The sequence below is a fragment of the Hippocampus guttulatus genome, chromosome 16, assembly GCF_054856545.1.
Source record: "Hippocampus guttulatus isolate MCC_2025c chromosome 16, RoL_Hgut_1.0, whole genome shotgun sequence".
NCBI classification, from domain to species: Eukaryota; Metazoa; Chordata; class Actinopteri; order Syngnathiformes; family Syngnathidae; genus Hippocampus; species Hippocampus guttulatus.
Genome location: NC_141276.1, coordinates 1,512,457 through 1,530,274, shown reverse-complemented (window position 1 = coordinate 1,530,274; position 17,818 = coordinate 1,512,457). Strand labels below are relative to the sequence as shown.

The 17,818-nt window shown below is 46.7% G+C and overlaps 1 protein-coding gene across 2 annotated transcripts in view; it reads right to left on the bottom strand.

Annotated features, from left to right (window-relative positions):
* Nucleotides 1-429: 429 nt before the first annotated feature.
* prr36b (proline rich 36b) overlaps nt 430-17,818 on the bottom strand; it is a 28,577-nt gene continuing 11,188 nt past the window's right edge. Inside the window, exons 4-7 of one of the 2 annotated variants that reach the window (XM_086132370.1) lie at nt 17,638-17,716; nt 13,496-13,716; nt 8,349-12,044; nt 430-5,456 (exon numbers count right to left, since the gene is read on the bottom strand). In XM_086132370.1, coding sequence (XP_085988496.1) covers nt 4,513-5,456; nt 8,349-12,044; nt 13,496-13,716; nt 17,638-17,716 — 4,940 coding nt within the window. In that variant the 3' untranslated portion in view covers nt 430-4,512. Of the gene's footprint in view, nt 5,457-7,307; nt 12,045-13,495; nt 13,717-17,637; nt 17,717-17,818 lie in introns of those variants that run through there. The other variant, XM_086132369.1, reaches the window with a different exon arrangement.

Here is a 17,818-nt window from a genome sequence, read left to right as displayed (position 1 = left end):
AAACATAATTTTCACTTTCAACAGTGACGTTTCACACGAATACATCAACATCACATAAAGACACTAAACATGTCAAGAAAAAACAGGGAAATTGAGGCACTATAAACCGTATAATTTAAATGAAACATGCATTGCTAATGTTGGTTGTGCTACATCAGGGGTGACCAAAGTCGGTCCTCAAGGGCTGCTATCCTGCCTGTTTTCCAGCTCTCCCAAGAGCAACACACCTGATTGAAATCATCAGGAACGTTCTAATGCTGCTTCAGAGCTGGCTGATGAGCTGATCATCTGCATCAGGTGTGTTGCAGCCGGGAGAGCTGGAAAACAGGCAGGACGGCGGCCCTCCAGACCCGAGCTGGACATGCCTTTGCTACATCGCTCGTCGGAGTTGGAATGTTTTTGATCAAACTTTGGATGAATCAATAAGGATTTATAGCAGCTATCAGCAACATTTATTGATTGTCTTAGAAATCTTATTTTACAGAACATATTTCGTGTTACCCACGTAGAAAATGATTTATAAAACTATCGAGTAGGGCTTATTGTGCATTTAAGACGCCATACATAATGGCAGATATAGAAACTCTTTCCATAATGGCAGATATAGAAAATGCGGCTTCTTTATTGTATAGATACTTGCTGTATAAATTGTGTAGAAAACTACAACCTATATTCTGGACATGCTGCTTTGAAAAGTCATATCAAGTAGGATTCATCAAACTCCTCAATGAGCAGTCCAACATAGAAGAGCATTACATCTATACCGCATCAATTTTGCATTCGGTGAATATCTTGCCCAACCTTCAGATGGCGCTGTTGTTTTTATCATATGTATTATCAGGTTCAGCCTACCTTCCGACCTGTAAATGGTTGATAAATGTCTACACACCCCTGTTTCTGTGATATAAAAAAAAGATGCCTAAGATAAATATTTTTAATACTATTACCTCCGTTAATGTGACCTCTAACCTGTAAAATTAAATAGAAAAAAAACAATAGACACATTAACGGTGGAAAAAGTTTTGAAATGTTTGATATTTAACAAAAGTATGGCATTTGAACAGGGGTGCATGGACTTTTTTTTTTTTTTTACACCAAGTGTATCGTAATGTATTATGACTAACTGATATTACGTATAATAAAATATGTGATCTAGCCTGCACAGTGAAATACATGAACAGCATACATTTAGAAAAAAAAAACAAAAAAACATCTGAGCATAATGTCCTCAATGGCAGTTATGGAGTTTGTGGAAGCATTAGCCACTAATATAGACAACAAAGAATTTACTGTTGGGGTTTTCCTAGATCTAAAAAAAGCTTTTGACACAATAGATCACAGTATATTATTGAAAAAACTAGAAAGATATGGCATTAGAGGTGTAGCTTATAAATGGATAAAAAGTTATTTAGAAAACAGATATCAGTACGTGCAACTCAACAATAAAAAAACGAATCAACTAAAAATCACTCACGGAGTTCCTCAGGGGTCAGTGCTTGGTCCAAAACTATTCATCTTATATATAAATGATATCTGCAAGGTCTCAAAACAATTTAAATGTGTCCTATTTGCTGATGATACAACTTTCTACTGTTCTGGAATAAATCTGAAACAGCTCCTGACAACCGTAGAAAACGAATTAAACAAATTAAAAAACTGGTTCGACAGAAATAAATTGTCACTTAACCTGAAAAAATCGAAGTTAATTGTTTTTGGCACAAGACCAATCAAACACCAAGCTAAAATTATGGTAAACTCAATTGAGATAGAAAGAGCGTATGAAACCAAGTTTCTCGGATTAGTAATAGATTCAAAACTATGTTGGAAGCCACATATCGATAACGTAAAAAGAAAAATAGCCAAAACCGTAGGGATCCTCTACAAAACCAAGGAAGTGCTAAATAAGAGATCTTTGTACACATTATACACTTCATTATTATTACCATATATGACCTACTGTGTGGAAATATGGGGAAATGCCTGCAAAACAAACACACTCCCTATTCTCAACCTACAAAAAAAAGCAATTCGAATTATTAATAGATCAAAATATACGGAACCCACAAATCCACTATTTATCAAATTAAATACGATGAAATTTTATGACCTGGTTGACTTTAAAATCGCCCAATTAATGTACAAAGCACACAATAACCTGCTCTGCCAAAACATTCAGAAGTTTTTCGAAATTCGAGAAAGCAGCTATGATTTAAGAGGTACCAACTTATTCAAAAAACTCAAAACAAGAACAAACATCAAGCAAAGAAGTGTATCTATCAAAGGCGTTAATCTGTGGAATAATCTCGAAACGGACCTGAAAATGAGTAAATCGCTTGCTGAGTTCAAAAACAAATTCAAAAAAATAGTACAAACAACCTACATCAATCAGAGTTAAAATGATAAATTCAAAACATTAAATATAATGATAAATCAGAACTAAGTTGATAAATAGAGAAAGGTATATAAATATCCATTATGAATACAAGAGAAAATTGACACAAGAGTGTCAGGGTGTGGAAGTATATAATCCCGATACAAACCAAAAGTTGTAAAAATATCACGGTTAAGGGTAAAGTATGAGCCTTAATGGAGACTTCTTTCTTCTTACTTTTTTCTTTTCTGATTGATATAAAAATGATTTATTAGATACAATCACATAACGGGGTAGGACTAGATAAGTTTTTTACTTCTTCCTACTCCCTTGAACATAATAACTGTGTTGTATGAAGATTGATTTCTTTCTTTTTTTATCTACCTTATTTTCTGTCAAATTATTACTGTATATATGTTTTATGTTCAATAAACAAACCAAACCAAACCAATCCTTTCGGGATTAAAGATTCCCCCATCCTCACCAGCTGCCTGCCCAAAACGGTGCATTGTCTCATCCCAAATAAAGCCTTCTTCCCTCAGCATGACATCATCGGTAACCTTGGCGACTCCCTGAATGCTGGCCGACCCAGGAAATGAGGCGACGGCTTTGGAATTTGCGAGGGATGACAACAACTGCACCCCGGACGCCCCCGCCCCGTCTCCCAACACCCTCGCAAGGCCCTCGGCCGCCCATTGCAGTCCCCTCCTCTCAACGACAGGACAAGGAGGGCCTTCTTCTCTCCCACACCCGCTTCAGTCCTCCCTGACTGATGGGTGCATGAAATCCCGGTTGTCCGATGAAGTCACAGCTACATTCGGTGACTGCGTTCTGTTGAGTGTGCCCAAAGCCTTTCCAGACTGGAAATAATCCTATTTGATGAATACAATGGTCTGTTTCATAGCACTGTTTTTTCCCCCCACGTACGAGGGTTTGGTGGCCCACAACAAACATCAATAAACACAACGGACACTTACCTGTACGGACACTTCAACTCGCATGCAAATTAAAGTAAAACAGAAGTGCAATTTGTCATAGTTTAAGAGGCATATGCACAACCACACACTCGCAGGAGGAGTGTTGTTCCCGTGCCACATCATTGTAAACACAAAGCGGTGCTTTGAATTGAAGACGAGTTGAGCAAGGAAGCACGCTCTGGTCCTACTTAACAGGCCGTGATATGCGTGGCTGGATAAGGGCAATTAATCACACAGCCCTGCGCAGTCTAAAATAAAAGGGTGCTAAATATAAATCCTTGCGCTCATATGACCGATTACAAGTCCTGATCAAAATCGTCAATGTTCAGGCTGCGTCGACTATTATATAAAAACAAAAACAAAGGTTCAATTGTAACCGGATAAACACATGGGTAGAAGCTAAACATGCCGTGACCCAAACCGCAAATGAAAGTTCACAAACTTGAAAGACATTATTTAAAACACGTCGGGTCTGTCGTCTACTGGTCATGATCGTAATCATTATGATAGCTAATGTTGCCATCGCATTTTATCGGCAGCTCGTCTCGCTGATTTCAGATCAGCGACTCGGAGAGGAAAACATTTCTTGACCGTTATGTACGATTCCGTATGTCATTGCTTAATTCTTATACTGAGTTGACTATTTAGTTGGAGTTTTTTTCCCCCAGATCTAGTTCTGTATATATTTTGGGCAACCACAATAAGCCGACACATGGCAAGTGTGCTGCAGTAAATCGCCCCATGATTAGTTTTGGGTTCGCAAAACCTGCTATTTTCCTTTTTGTGCGCACTGTCACTCTTATTTTGTACAGTCTCTGGCTTATTTTGGGTGTAATTCCACTGTCAACTACTAGATGGTGCTATATTATTTTGTTGAAAGAAGAATGAAACGCCAAAGTATTTTATTTCAGGCCCGCCTAGTTTCTCCTGACTTTGACTTTTTGCAGCTGCAAACGGGGACAACCGTCGGCTCCTTTTATAATTTACATTTTATATTATATTGTTAAATGCTTGTTGGTTTAAGGGAAAAAATATTATTTGTTCACTGTGATTTGAATGGATTGTGATAAGACCGTCTGAAATCTTGCCACCTAACTTCCCAATGAGCATGTTGCAAAAGAGCAAACTTTTCTTTTGTCTTACATGTCCTTGTTTGTTGGGTGACTAGTGCTGGGTCTCCACCTCCACCACAGTCCAGTCTCCAGGTGAGGAGGCCCCCTGGTCATCCGGGGAGTAGCTGCTGACTGATGTGACGGTAGCAGCGGGAGGACTGAACTGCCGCAGCAGGTTGGGCCACTGGCCGCTGTCGAGGCGATTCAAGGTTCCGCCCGTCCCCACGGGTAAGAGGAGGAGAGGTGGACAGCCTCCGTTTCCAGACAACATCAGCGTTTGGTTGATCAGCTGCTGAACAATGTCCACCTTTTGGTTCCACTCCGCTTCGTGCGGAGGCAACGGACACAGCTGTCTCTGGTAGTCTCGCATCCTCCTCCTCCCTTGCGCGTTCCCGTTCTGCTCAACTGCGGCGTCCTCGTCCTCGTCGCTGGTTTCCATGGCTTCGTAGATGGTGCACAAACCCGAAGAGGGCGAGAGCGCGACTCCGGTCGGGCTCCTTCTCAGCTGCTGCTGCTGCTGGATCTGCTTCTGCTGCATGCGGTACTGCTGCTCCAGCTCCAGTTGCCACTGCAGGACCTGCCTGCGCTGGCGGTGCTCTTGCTGCTGCTGTTGGAGCTGCAGCTGAAGAAGTTCCCTCCGCTGCTTCTCCAACTGCTTCTGCTGCTCAAGCCGCAGCCGCTCCTCCTCCAACCACTGCCTCTTCTGCCTCTCCTGTTCCTGGCGATGCTGCATTTCCCGAAGCTTCTCCTGGTGCTGCCGCAGCCTCCGCAATTGCTCCCCGCGCAAAGCGCGCGCATCATCGTTGCCGGTTAAAGGTTGTTCGATTTGGGCAAACTGCGCCGCGACGGTTGGGTCGATGGGCCTCCTGTTGCCTGGAACCAGTGCCAGATAGTGACCATTGGCTACGGGAAGCGCGGCGGAATGGTTCCGGTTGCGGTGGTCTTCCAGGGAGCGCGTATGCAGCCGGTCATCCGCTTCATCTCTCTTCTTGTCTCCTGTGAGACATTCGGTGTCACTTTGTGCATCCGTCAGATGCATGCAGAAATTGAACGGGTGGCACAAGGACAAGGACAAGGAGGTGGTGGGTTCAGGAGAAATCTGACGGGGTGAAGGTGCAACTAACTCAAAGGAACATTTCAACATTCAAGACCGCAGTTGCGCCGGTAACCCGTCCAGCGCAACATATCAAAGAAAAAGTATTTCCGCGTTTTTTGTCGTCTACTTGCTTTGAGCATAATGTTTTATTGCACACGGTGGAAAAAGAAAGCCTCGGGATGAATTTTGTGAATTTAACACCCCGTAAAAAAAAAGAAAAAAACGGTAGCAACCAAGACTGTGGACAGTAAAAAGGTATTCGAGCCCAATAATAATAATAAATTGCATTCATATTTGCAGGGCATTTTGGCGCTTGACATGACTTGACAGGCAGGAGCGACTGCGGCCGCATGATAACGTGGGCAGCCAATGGAAATGCCTGCACTTGTCTCAGTCTTCGTTATCACACGGCGCAGCAGTCATTCCCCGCACACACGATGCAATACAGAAGAGGATAGACAGGGAGTCCCGTCACCGAGATAAAATTGCACTCAAAAAGTCAAAATCAGCCAGCAACGCAAGTGTACTTTTAAAAATATCGAATTGGTGATGAGCATCGGTGAAACTCGTGCTCGAGATCATCAACGACCAATGAAACCAGTCATTTTCGGCATATTTAGAATGACGTGCAGGTCAAACATAGTACCTCAAAAATACCGCAATTTTGAGTGAGTTGATTCTTGTTTAAAAAAATGCCATTGTGTTGCTAAAAGGCACCTCGGTAAAACCCGACGGCTGCAGTTTACCGACTGCCACAGAGGCCAGTGGTAGTCTCCCCGATTTGTTTTCACCACCGGCTTACTAAGACTCATGAGCGGAAGCGAGGCTCGACTAGGACAGGACACGGGTACAGTAGACGGTAGGCACATGCTCCATGTCAGTTTACAAATGGCTCCGGAGTGTCGGGGCGGGAGTGCGCAAGGCACGGGAAAAGGCATGAATGGCGACAGCAACATTCAGAGGCATCCGTGTGGCTCGCGCCAGGGTGGGAAATTTCTTGGTGCGGGCTAACGGCACAAAAGCATGAAGACGACGTGTCTTTGCTGTGAGGATGTGGAGCTTTTTTTTTTTTTTTTTCCCATTCTTTTCTAAACGTGGACAAACCGTGCCAAGCCTATTTCCTGTTTGGCTGGGTTTGGTATTTTTTCTTTCTTTTATTTAGTTTTTTAAATTGCACTAAAGAGCCAAGAGTACCAAATGTTTTTGTTCCATGGGAAAAAAAAAAGATTTTTACTGAGGCCATTAAATCAGTCATGAGAGTGGTTTTCTTGGGAGTTTGGATCTTCCAAAAGCTCAGGGCGGAATGGTTTTGCCAAATAACAAAATCTAGTGTCCAACTGGTGCCCAAAAGAGGAGCTTTTGTGCCCCCACGGACAAAGTACGTTGAACCGGAAGGTGGCAAAATTGGCCATGTTCCCAACCCGTTTCGAAAGCTCCACAGAGCACCTAACGAGTGAGCGCCACCCTGCCAAAGATGAGGTCTGAATGTGACGTTGGCGTTGACAGGTCATGTCAAAAAGGCATGAACATGCTTGGAGGGCACGAGGGTAACCTCTGCATTCTTTCATTTGACAAAATTCCATTTTGCATCACTTCCTGTTTACCGATTATTCCCATGGGAAGGAAGAGGCGGCGCCATGGGAAAATAAACGTGCTGACAAACAAATACTGCAGTGACTGAAACACAAGGGTAGTCGTTTGCTGGAAGACGGAGGAAAAAAAAAAAGAAAAGAAAAAAGAAACAGGAACAATGCCTTGCAATGATGTTTTAATGGAATTTTGAAAGACAACCTAGTGTGAACTATTAATTTATGAAGAGATTGAGAGTAGAATTCCTTGAACGGTATCAGATAGTACACAGTCTTTTTGCTAGGTAAACATGCAATATATCGTTGAAAGAGTTAACCAAGCGTCCACTATGGGTGTGAAGCTGCGAGAGAGATGATGAGCAATTCGGGGTCAAATCACAAACGACAGACTAGTTCGTCTTTTCGGCCACACGACGGACGCGCTAGCTGCGGTTTGTCATCGAGCCACTGAAAATCGAAAGCCAGAAATACTGTCGGCAACTGCATGTTCTACGCTTGAGCAATCTATGCAAACAAAAGAACCGGACACAGTTAAAAACGTCACCTTAATCAACGGCAATCTAAGACTCCCATACCTACCTTGACACATCTGTAGAAGCGTTAATAAACTAGCCTTGATATGGACGGAACAAAAACCAACTTCTTAAAGAGCATGGCGCACGGAACTATCACTACGGTGCTGCTGAACGCTGAGGGTATATACACAAAATCGGGAGGTTCGGGATAGACGGAAACAAACAAACAAAAAAAAAGAACCAAATTTAAAAATAAAAAAAAACATTGACATTTGATAGGTAAAAACAGCAGGATAAATACAGTCCCATTGGTTCCTTCTGTTTTTGTTGTTGTTGTTGTTTTCGTTTAAAAGTTCAGTCACATTGGATCAATCCGTCCGTACCCTTCAACCGAACTTCGAAAGAACATTCGACTAGAAAATGATCTTAGTTCTTGTACATTGGCTAAGTTGAAGCCGTAGACTTAAAAGCGTGGCCATAACAGTGAAGGAGCCTTCATTTAAAAATCGCTACAGTCAACATTTTCATCTTCTTGGTCGTCAATTTCCTAATATCTTGCTCTCCTTTTTGTTTTCTTCTAAGCTATCTAACCCAACTGGAGCGAAGACAAACACTAGGTAAAGGGGGGGAAGGTTGCGGGGAAAAGGTGCATTCCGGGGGGAGTACCTGCGAGGGGCTTATACATTACCTTCCAGATAATCTGTCTTATCACATATGGTGGAGTAGTAGGATGGCTGGTTCTCATCCGTATTTGCAGATTCCACAGGCCCGTGGTGGAGACTTGCCTCCAATGGATCCACCTCCTCGAGGTGCTGTGCGGTCAGCTCACCCCCGAGCATGTAGCGGCGGTCATCCAGACCGGGCTGCTTATCTTCCGGAAAACTCAAGGGCATCAGGTCCACAGGTCGGCCCAGGAGGTCCTCGGCCTGGGCGGCGGCGGCGGCGGGAGGCGGCAAGGTCAGCTCCTTGATGAGTGACGGGTCCTTGGCCTCCTCTGGTAGCTGCTCCTCATTTTCCAGGGAGAAGATGCCGGGGCTCTTTCCGCAGCTCTCGGCCATGGAGTGGGCGTTCGAGTTAGATGTGGTGCAGTCAAAGCCATAGGACGCCACGGAATTTGCCGACTGGGGAGTGGTCCCCCCTTCGTCCTCCTCACCCTCTCCTGCCGGTGTTTCTCTGACCTCCTCATCCTCGTCGAGAGCGGACAAATTGCACGTCGGAGTCGGGCTTTCAAATGCGGCGCTTTCATCCGTGGTCACGGGCGCATCGGCTTCATTAATCTGCATCTCCCCCTCTGTGTCACTGGCCTCGTCGACAGAGGTGGTAGGCGACGATGGGGCAGATGCCGGAGCAGTTGGGGGTCCCGTTCCCAGGACCTCATCGGCCGGCAGTGTCTCCGCCTCTTCCTCTTCTCCGTCGCCTTTCTCCAGGTGAATCCCCAGATCCTGCTCCATGTCAGGCTGGAGTGACGCAGGAACCGGAGTGTGCTGCTTGTCCGAGCGGGATTCCACCCCTGAACTGCTGTCGTAGTCCCGTAGTTCTTCTGGCGTGCTCGTCTCGCTGCCGCTGCGGGCGGCCAGTGCTGTGCCACTCAGACTGCTGGACCGGGAGAGGCCGGCAGGGGCGGGAGCGAGCGTATTTGGACTATCTTCAGGGACGCAGGCGCCCGGCCCGTGGAAGGACCGCTGTCGCTCAGAGTCTTGCCCCGAGAGAGGAGCCAAGAAAGGGGAGCTGCCGGCCAAACCAGTTTGGGCAGGGGACCGCGTGGGGCTTTCAGACTCTCCGGCGCCGTGCTCCGAGATCGGGCTGGGGGAGGAGACGGAGCGCGACGAAGCCGGCTGAGGCTGAGCCCAGGTATCGGAAAAAGGGTTGGTCTGACCCCAGGAAGTGGTGGGAGGGATAACGGATGGCGAATCGGCGCGATTGAGGTTGTCTAAATGCGCCTCCTCGTGAAAGTCGTCTTCTGCGTTCTCACAGCTTTCCGTGACTCCGTCACTGTGCATTTCTACATCTTCATCCTCTTCGTCCTCATCTTGTTCTCGCTGCTGGAACACGTGATGATGTTCCTCCGCTCTCTCCGAACTTAAATCCATGTCATCCACACGTTCGTCCTCTTCATCATCTTCTTCATTGGCTAAGGTTTCCACGTTGGGAGAGCCCATGAAGTTACCGTCACCTTCAGAGCCACGGAGGCTCGAGTCGATCAAGGCGTCCGAGCTCTGAGTACCTTCCAGTATCGCGGTGTGCTGGGTGCTGCTGAAGTCGGAAATGCCCTGCTGTCGGCTGCTGGTGCAACTGCTGACATCCTCGGAGTCCATCCCTGACAGCAAGTCGTCGCAGTGCCAGCCGGTAGAAGCGCCGAAAGCCGAAGGTCTGATCTGGAACTCCTCCGAGGGCTGAGAAGTGCTGGTATCAGTGATCATGGAGGAGAGATGATGGCCCAACCTCCTCTGCTCCTCATCTTCTTCATCCTCATCCTCATCCTCCTCATCTTCATTTATTTCTTCATCCGCCTTTTCCACCGCTACTTCCTTTTCATGAGGCGACGGCGTGTGCCCGGAAGTAAAATCCTCCATGGCCGAGGCACCCAAAAATTGAGGCTGCGCCATCGCATAGAAGGCCTCTGCGGAAGGAGCAGCGGAAGTCATCAGATTCTCTTCCTCATCTTCTTCATCTCTCCTCGTCTCCCATTCCTCGTCCTGGTCATTGCGCTCCCCCGCCGGGAAGCTCATCATACTGTGAGACACCTGGGGATCAATATCACATGGCTCCACCGTCCGGTTCCTGTTCCAAGGATCCGGTCGGATGTGCATGCTCAGCAGATCAGAGGGATCCTGAAATTCTCTGATCTGAGAAACAGGGACCGGTGGCGAACAGGGAGGAGACATGACTGTAGTTCCGAGGGAAGGAACCGAGTCCCTTGCAGACTGATCAAATTTGAAAGGGTCATTTTGTGCCGATTGTTGAAAATCGGAAGCTGGCTCGTGACCGAATGCGGCTCCCTGGTGCGGCTCCTCTGTGGGCTGACGGAATGCTTCATCGGGGACCTCGGGAGACATTTGGCATGCATGAAGCAGAGGTTGTTCTTCCACAGGCTCTGGTGTCAACTCTCGCAGGGGCTCGGGTTCTGATTCAAGAAGGGTTTCAACGTTTGCATCTTGCACTGGTTCTGGTGGGAGATCCCGAAGGACTTCTGGTGTTGGTTCTCGCAAGGGTTCCGGGGTGGCTTCCCGCCTTGTTTGCGGTACGATTTCTGGTTGAATTTCTGCCGTTAGTGCACTTGCTTGTTCTGGTGACGCCTCTGGAGTGGGATCTGAAGTTATTTCTTGCAGAGGTTCGGGACTTGAATCTTGTTCGGGTTCTGGTGTGAGCGCTCGTAGGGGCTGCGGTGTGATCTCGAGCGCATGTTCTGGTGTTGGTTCTCGAACAGCATCCGGTGTAAATTCTCCCATAGGTTCCGGTGACGATTCTCTGAGAGGTTCTGGTGATTGTTCTCGTCGGGGTTCTGGCGTTAGTTCTCGGCCAGGCTGTGGTGTAGGTTCTCGAATGGATTCTGCTGATGGTTGTAGTATAGGCTCCGGTGTAGGTTCTCGTATAAATTCTGGTGTAGGTTGCGCTACGATCTCTGATGTTTGTTCTCTGACAGGCACCGGAGAGGGTTCTCGTATAAATTCTGGCGTGGGTTCTCTGATATATTCTGGTGTTGGCTGTGGTATGGGCTCTGGTGATGGCTCTCTCATGGGTTCTGGTGCGGTTTCTCGTATGGGTTCTGGCGTGGGTTCTTGCCTTGGTTCTGGTATTTTTTCTTGTTGAATTTCCGGTGTTTGTTCGTATGCTTGTTCTGTTGACGGCTCCGGAGTGGGATCTGAAATGATCCCTTGTACCGCAAAGGCTGATGGGATCGTAGGAGGCATTTGCTCTGCAGTTGCGCCTTGAGATTCCACCAAGGCCGCCTCTGCGGGTGATTGGGACTCATTTGACCCTACAATGGTAGCTGCTGCACCAGCTATTGCTGCAGCAGCAGCAACAGCAGCAGCAATTTCCCCTCCAGTTTCAGCAGCTTCTTCTGCTTTGGGTCCACGTTTCACAGGCGTTGGGGTGCTGCTGCCCACAGTCTTCTTGGCGCTAGTATTCTTGGTTGCCACGGTTTTGGAGGCTGGTGTCTTGGCGACATCCTTGGAAGGTGTGGACTTATTCTCTTGTGTTTTGGAACGGTTCGGTGCCTTTGCGTCTGCAACTTTACTTACAGATGGCTTTTTGGCTAGACTGTCCGATTTTGAAGCTGGTTTAGGCGCCTCGGATCTTGTTGATTTCAGAGTTGCAGAGGGTCGGCTGAGTGGAGAGTCTGCAGACTTTTTGGCTGCTGGGGTGGCAGATTTGGTAACATCTAGTGGGGGGAAAAGAACCCACAAATAGTATTACAATAATATAATGAGAATACCACCACATAAAAAGGAACAACAAATAGGGAAGAAAGAAAAAAATCCATCCCTTTTCAACGCTGCCTATCTTGTACCGGGTCATGGGGTGCTGAAGCCTATGTGCTCTGAACTGGTTGCAGGGTACATAAAGAGATGAAGGGATATTTACACTTCAACTCACACCGTCACTGGGTGGGAACCGAACCCACACTGCCTGCACACAAGTCATGTCAAGTGTACCACTACGCCATCAGTGACTGGCAAAAAAGGCATTTAAAGTACACCTTTATGTGATAATATATAAAAATATGACTGGAAATGCACGGCTGTAGAAAATGTCTTCTTTGTCAGATTGCTGGTAAGAATCCAGCAAGTAGGACGGGTATGTAAGACCGCAGAACACTGCAGCAGCCACAGTCACGACAAATTCTGGTTCTCCGAGCCTCAGCGATAGTGATAGTGATGATGCTGAGGCAATCCCCTGAGCCAACGTCATCGCTCACCTGCATCTTCTGATGCGTTCATATGAAACTTGATCAGCAATGTAAACACGAAGAAGAATAACAGGAGCAGTTATTTATATGCAGACACACTAGCAGTTTTGTGGATACTCTATGCCAGGGGTGTCAAACGTACGGCCCGCGGGCCGGAGCCGGCCCGCAAGGGGGTTCAATCGGGCCCGCGGGATAATTTAAAAGTGAAAAAAAAAGCATAAAACACTGAATTAATATTTTTAATAAGGTGCAATTCATTGAGTATCCGCTAGGGGACACGGTTTTGATCAGAGAAGAAGACAACAGCAGCCTCAGTCCGTCACTGAGACAGACCCATGGCAGCAGACGCTATCAATAGCACTCTCACATTTACACATTTAATAGCACTCTCCTTAGTTTGCAAGGTGTCGGCAGGGATTGCATTTCGATTTTATATGCACGTGTAAATGGTTTAAAACTTCCTTTCTTTATAAATCTCGTTTAATCTTCAAGTGCATGACTATATTTTCCAATACCAATTACTTGTTAAAGTTTGTACAATCAGTTGCAATGCATATACGTGAACGATAAAAGTAAATTGTCGAAGGAATTGCAAGGTGCTTCATGAAATGTTTTGTAAAAGATATGTTCATTAAATTTCAACATTTTCCTAATGCTCTTGTGCTTCTTTATACCAAAACAAAGACATATTGTTTTGGTTACTTATAGCAAAGTGCGGTATCATTTTAATGGTCCGGCCCACTTGACATCTCCCGAGGCCGTACGTGGCCCACCATGTGAAATGAGTTTGACACCCCTGCTCTATGCAAAGGAGTCTGCAAAAGGCAATACAGCCACCAAGCGCTGAGGTTCTTGCATCTGGTTTCATCCAAATCCAGCAAAGCGGATGCAGTTTACAGATTGTACTTTTGAGTGCAGCGTACCTTTTTTTGCAGGGGTTATGTTTCGAGATGTTTGAGATGCAGGGGTTTTGACAGCAGAGGGAGTAGATGAGGCCGATTTGGTTGCAACACTGTTGGCACCGGTAGCGGAGGTTTTCAGGGTGGCCGGTTTGGATGTCGCGGCGGGGCTCTTGGTTGTGATGGTGGAGGGCGGTCGAGTTGAGCCTGTGGTAGGACGGGATGCGGTTGTGCCGGTTGTGGGTCTGCAGAAAGAAAAAAAAAGTGAAATATGTAAGTAGCATACAGGTTAGGAACATGGATCCAATGTGTTTCAGTCTGGGGTCAGAAGGGAATCTTTAACGATGCGTCGGTCGTTTCAACGCAAGTGAAACGGGAACGCTGAAGAAACTGTGGAAAAAGGAAAAGTGCAATTCCAGAAAACAACAATTGTAAAACGTGCCACCTCAGAAGCGGTGGTTAGACTATAATTAGTTCGATTAGATTAGCGTTGATTTAGCGGCGACCGTAAAATGACCTCATCCGACACAGATGTGGCATCAGCCCCAATCCTTGTGTAAGCAGTTTAAGGAAATTGATCTTAACCCGAAAACTACTCTCTGCGGGACTTACAGAAGTAAATAAACCTCCTTGTCTCCTTCTCAACTCAGTTCAGTGCATCGAGCTCACTTACGCATTTTGTAAAAGCCCAGACTCTTCTCTCTCAACTACAAGTTCGTGAGGAATCATTAAGTGGGACAGGAAGTGAATGACGATGTACCCCAGAGAGGCATCTACCCTCCCCTCGGTCTCTGAACAGGATATTCATCCCATGTTGAAGTGACACGTGAGGCAGTACGCATCAGCCTGCATGCTTGGCTTGCTTGCTTGGCCCCGAAGCGGACTGTGTGTCAGGTCTGAGCAAAGTAACCTACATCGAGTCGCCCTGACAAGGCGATGGTGCGCCGTCTTCAGGGTACATGCTACACTAACCGCCACTTTCTAAATTAAGACTTGAGTTACCGCTGACAGAACGAGAACAGTGGGGAAAAGGAAGATGGCTGGGGCCACGTTAATCTTTCATAGTGAATGGACTCGAAAATAAATAAATAAAATGGAAAAACTGAAAAAAAAAAAAAAAAAAAAAAGAGCAAGCACTGTGCACTGGAACAAGGTTTTGGAGACACGAAATAAGACCGGAATCAAACGGCAGTCCCGAAACCGGGATGTAGTAGAAGCACAACGTTGTGTTTTGAAATTTACAAGCTGATTTTCCCCCCCCCCAATAAATCGTTGCGACAAGATCACTAAAAAAAACGGATACTCAATGATATAAATTCTTTAAAATGTATTTGAATTTTAAATGAGATGAGTTTGCCGTGCCGTTCGTGTTTTATTTGGGGTGGTTTAAAAAGTTGAAAAGCAGGCCAACATCAGACCCTTGCAAAAAAATCCATCCGGAACTCTAAAAGCCTTGTTTCAGGTCCCCGGGATTCACTTGCAAAAATCGCTGCAGCGTTTTACTCCTCAAATGAAGTCATTGATTGGCAATACAAATCAGCTATTTTGAGGCCTGATTAGGGATTTTTGCAGGCAGAATATTCAAGGCCAGTGCTCATGATGGACTGGCTCCTCAAAGGAAAAGGGATCATCTGAAATGGCACGGCCACTTTCGAGAACGCTGGAGAAGAACCGGTTGACTGAAAGAGAAATAAGAGCAGGCGTGTGGAGGGGGAAATATTCCACTGATGACGTTATCTCTGTGCCTTGTTCCTGCGAATGAAACGGAGCATTGAGCACAGCTGAAAAATCCATGACAGTATTTCAGACCAAAATCTATTTTGCGATTATGTTTCCCCAATGTTTGGCAACTGGAACAATCTCTGAAAACAGAGCTCCATTGATCATTTCATGATTTTAGGCTCCCATTCGTTCTGTGATCACGATTGCTTTCAGCTGAATGACACAGAAGGCCTGACGTCGTTCTGAAAGGAGGTCACTCGGCCTCAGTATGAAATTCAAAACACAGCGAGTAAGAAAAAAAAAAAGAAAAAAAAGCAGCAAACAAAAACAGCTGTTACTTTGCTTCCTTCATTTTCACCACAGTGCATTCGAGCTTGAGTAAATGTTAAACGGGGATCCCAGAAAGGCACCGCAGATGCAAAATCAGATGACTCATGCGGCCAGTTGCTACGGGCACACCGCGAGAAGCAAGCAAGAAGTTTGCTTGAGGAGTAACGAGAACGCTAGCTCTGTTGCTATACAATATACAAATGTACTCAATTATTGCAGCTGAAAGAAAAAAAAAAAAAAAAAAGGCGAGCTGTGGGAGAACACGGCTGCCCGCTGGGGCTGATTCGTTCCACCTTCGGCCACCAGCCAGTTTAAGATTTGAAGAAAGGAACTCCGCATCAAAAGGAGCGACGCGAGCGCGCAGACATTGTCCCCGCGGCGAAGGCAACGGACAAAACCCGCGGCTCCAAACATCATTGCCGTCATATTAAAAACAAATAAATCAATGATCATTTGGAAGCAGAAATATTGAGGCAGGATCTTCACCCTGAAGCTGAAGCATCGCGCAAGATGCAATCATGCGAATGAGGGCGCTTTGGGGATTTTATTGTCAAAATGATCGTGGCCCTCCAAATGAGATCATGACTGTTGTTTTCCCTCGGCTTCCATTTCTCTGCAGGTGTCCTGACGAAACAATGGCAACGGGTGGTTAAACTCGGTCACGCTGGTAAACATTGCGAGCGCGCCGCCGCCGTTGATCGGTTTTGGCGGACAAAGACAAACAACAGGAGTGCTGTTTGGGGCGGGAACCCCCCCCCCCCCGAAGGGCACAAACAAGCCGACATGCAAGCCATGCCGTAGAATAGCATGAACAAAAGATAAAACGAGCACAGGTTGATCGGCATGACTGCATTATTCAACGAGATGTCCTTAAACTTGTTGTTGCGACGCGTTGCCCTCTTGTTGGCCCAACAGCACTTGGTAAGTCGCAAAGCTAAACTAATAATCCCTGCCGGAGCTATTAGGCTTGAGACGATCTCACGCGGTTCGGGTCAAAGAGTTCACGGTCAAATGTAAGTAAGAACTGCAATTGGCTTTCTTGATGAGCAGCGGCGCAAAAAATTGAAAAGGTTTATTTGAGCGAACCGACAGCGGGGGGGAAAAGGTTGCCGTTGTCTCATATTGGTCATGAGAATGAACCGCCACAAACGCTCTTTTCCATTTCCCCCTCCCACCGATTACCACTCTCCCCATTTGCTAATAAGGTCTGCGGTTGGCCCTGGATCAAATCCGGGCAACCAAACGCCGCCTTGCTCAGTCATCGGCCGCACCCCAAAGCAGGACCGCTGATTTACGGCCCCGGCAACTGCGTCGGGGCCAAGTAAGCTGACGACCACACGCATTTACTGTCAGACCATGACATCAGCGGCAATTTGTTAGATGGGCTCAATTGAATTGGCTGCAAACATTTACTACCCCAGAGGGACCATCAATGAGAAAAAAAGACCCCGACTAATGAGAGCACGGGCGGCTGAGTGGATGGCAGCAAAATAAAAGCAGAACTGAAAGTTCGCCTTATGGCCGAAGTACCAACTTGGCCCGGTTGCCTGCCCCTGCATTTCAGCCTTAAATGCAGATCAAGGCAATGCCCTTGTTGTATCCTCGAATGTACTCAGAGGCTCGTATTTTTCTCAGCCACACGTACGGTACATCGGAACTGCCGCTTTCCTCCACCGATGACTTCTTTGGCTCCCTCTGCATCCAATATGCACGAGAACCGGGATACGACGCATTGAGCCAGGCACGTACGCCGCCATTTTTGTTTCGCTTTGCTGTGCGGCATCTGCAGGGAAAGCAGACTCCTGCGCATGTAACACATGTCGCGCCCTCCCTTCCCTGCCGATGAGCATATGCCGGGCAATGACATGCTGCTCCCACCGTGAAGGCCTGAGCTGCACGTATATACAGAAGACACTCAAGAATGCATTTGGTCACAACAGTACATAGATAGATGACCCCTGCGGCGCATCACCCGAGCCCCACTTCCAGCAAGAAAAAGAAACCCAGTGTTTGGCCAACTTTAATCAGGCAGGGGCAAGAGCTCACCCATATATACACCGTCTATGCCGCTTTTATTCGGCCTTTAGCTGACATTCATATCACGTCATACCGACCTGGTCTTGGAAACGGGAGGCTTATCGGTCTTGGGTGCAGTGGTGGACTTTGTGGAAGTTGCGGCGGCAAGCTTCGGAGCTGTAGCGCAGGAAAGTAGCCAAAAAGAAGGGTGCGGGGGGTGGGGGGGGGGAAGAAAATGGGAAGGTGACAACAGAGGAGAGATTATGAGGACGGTGAAGA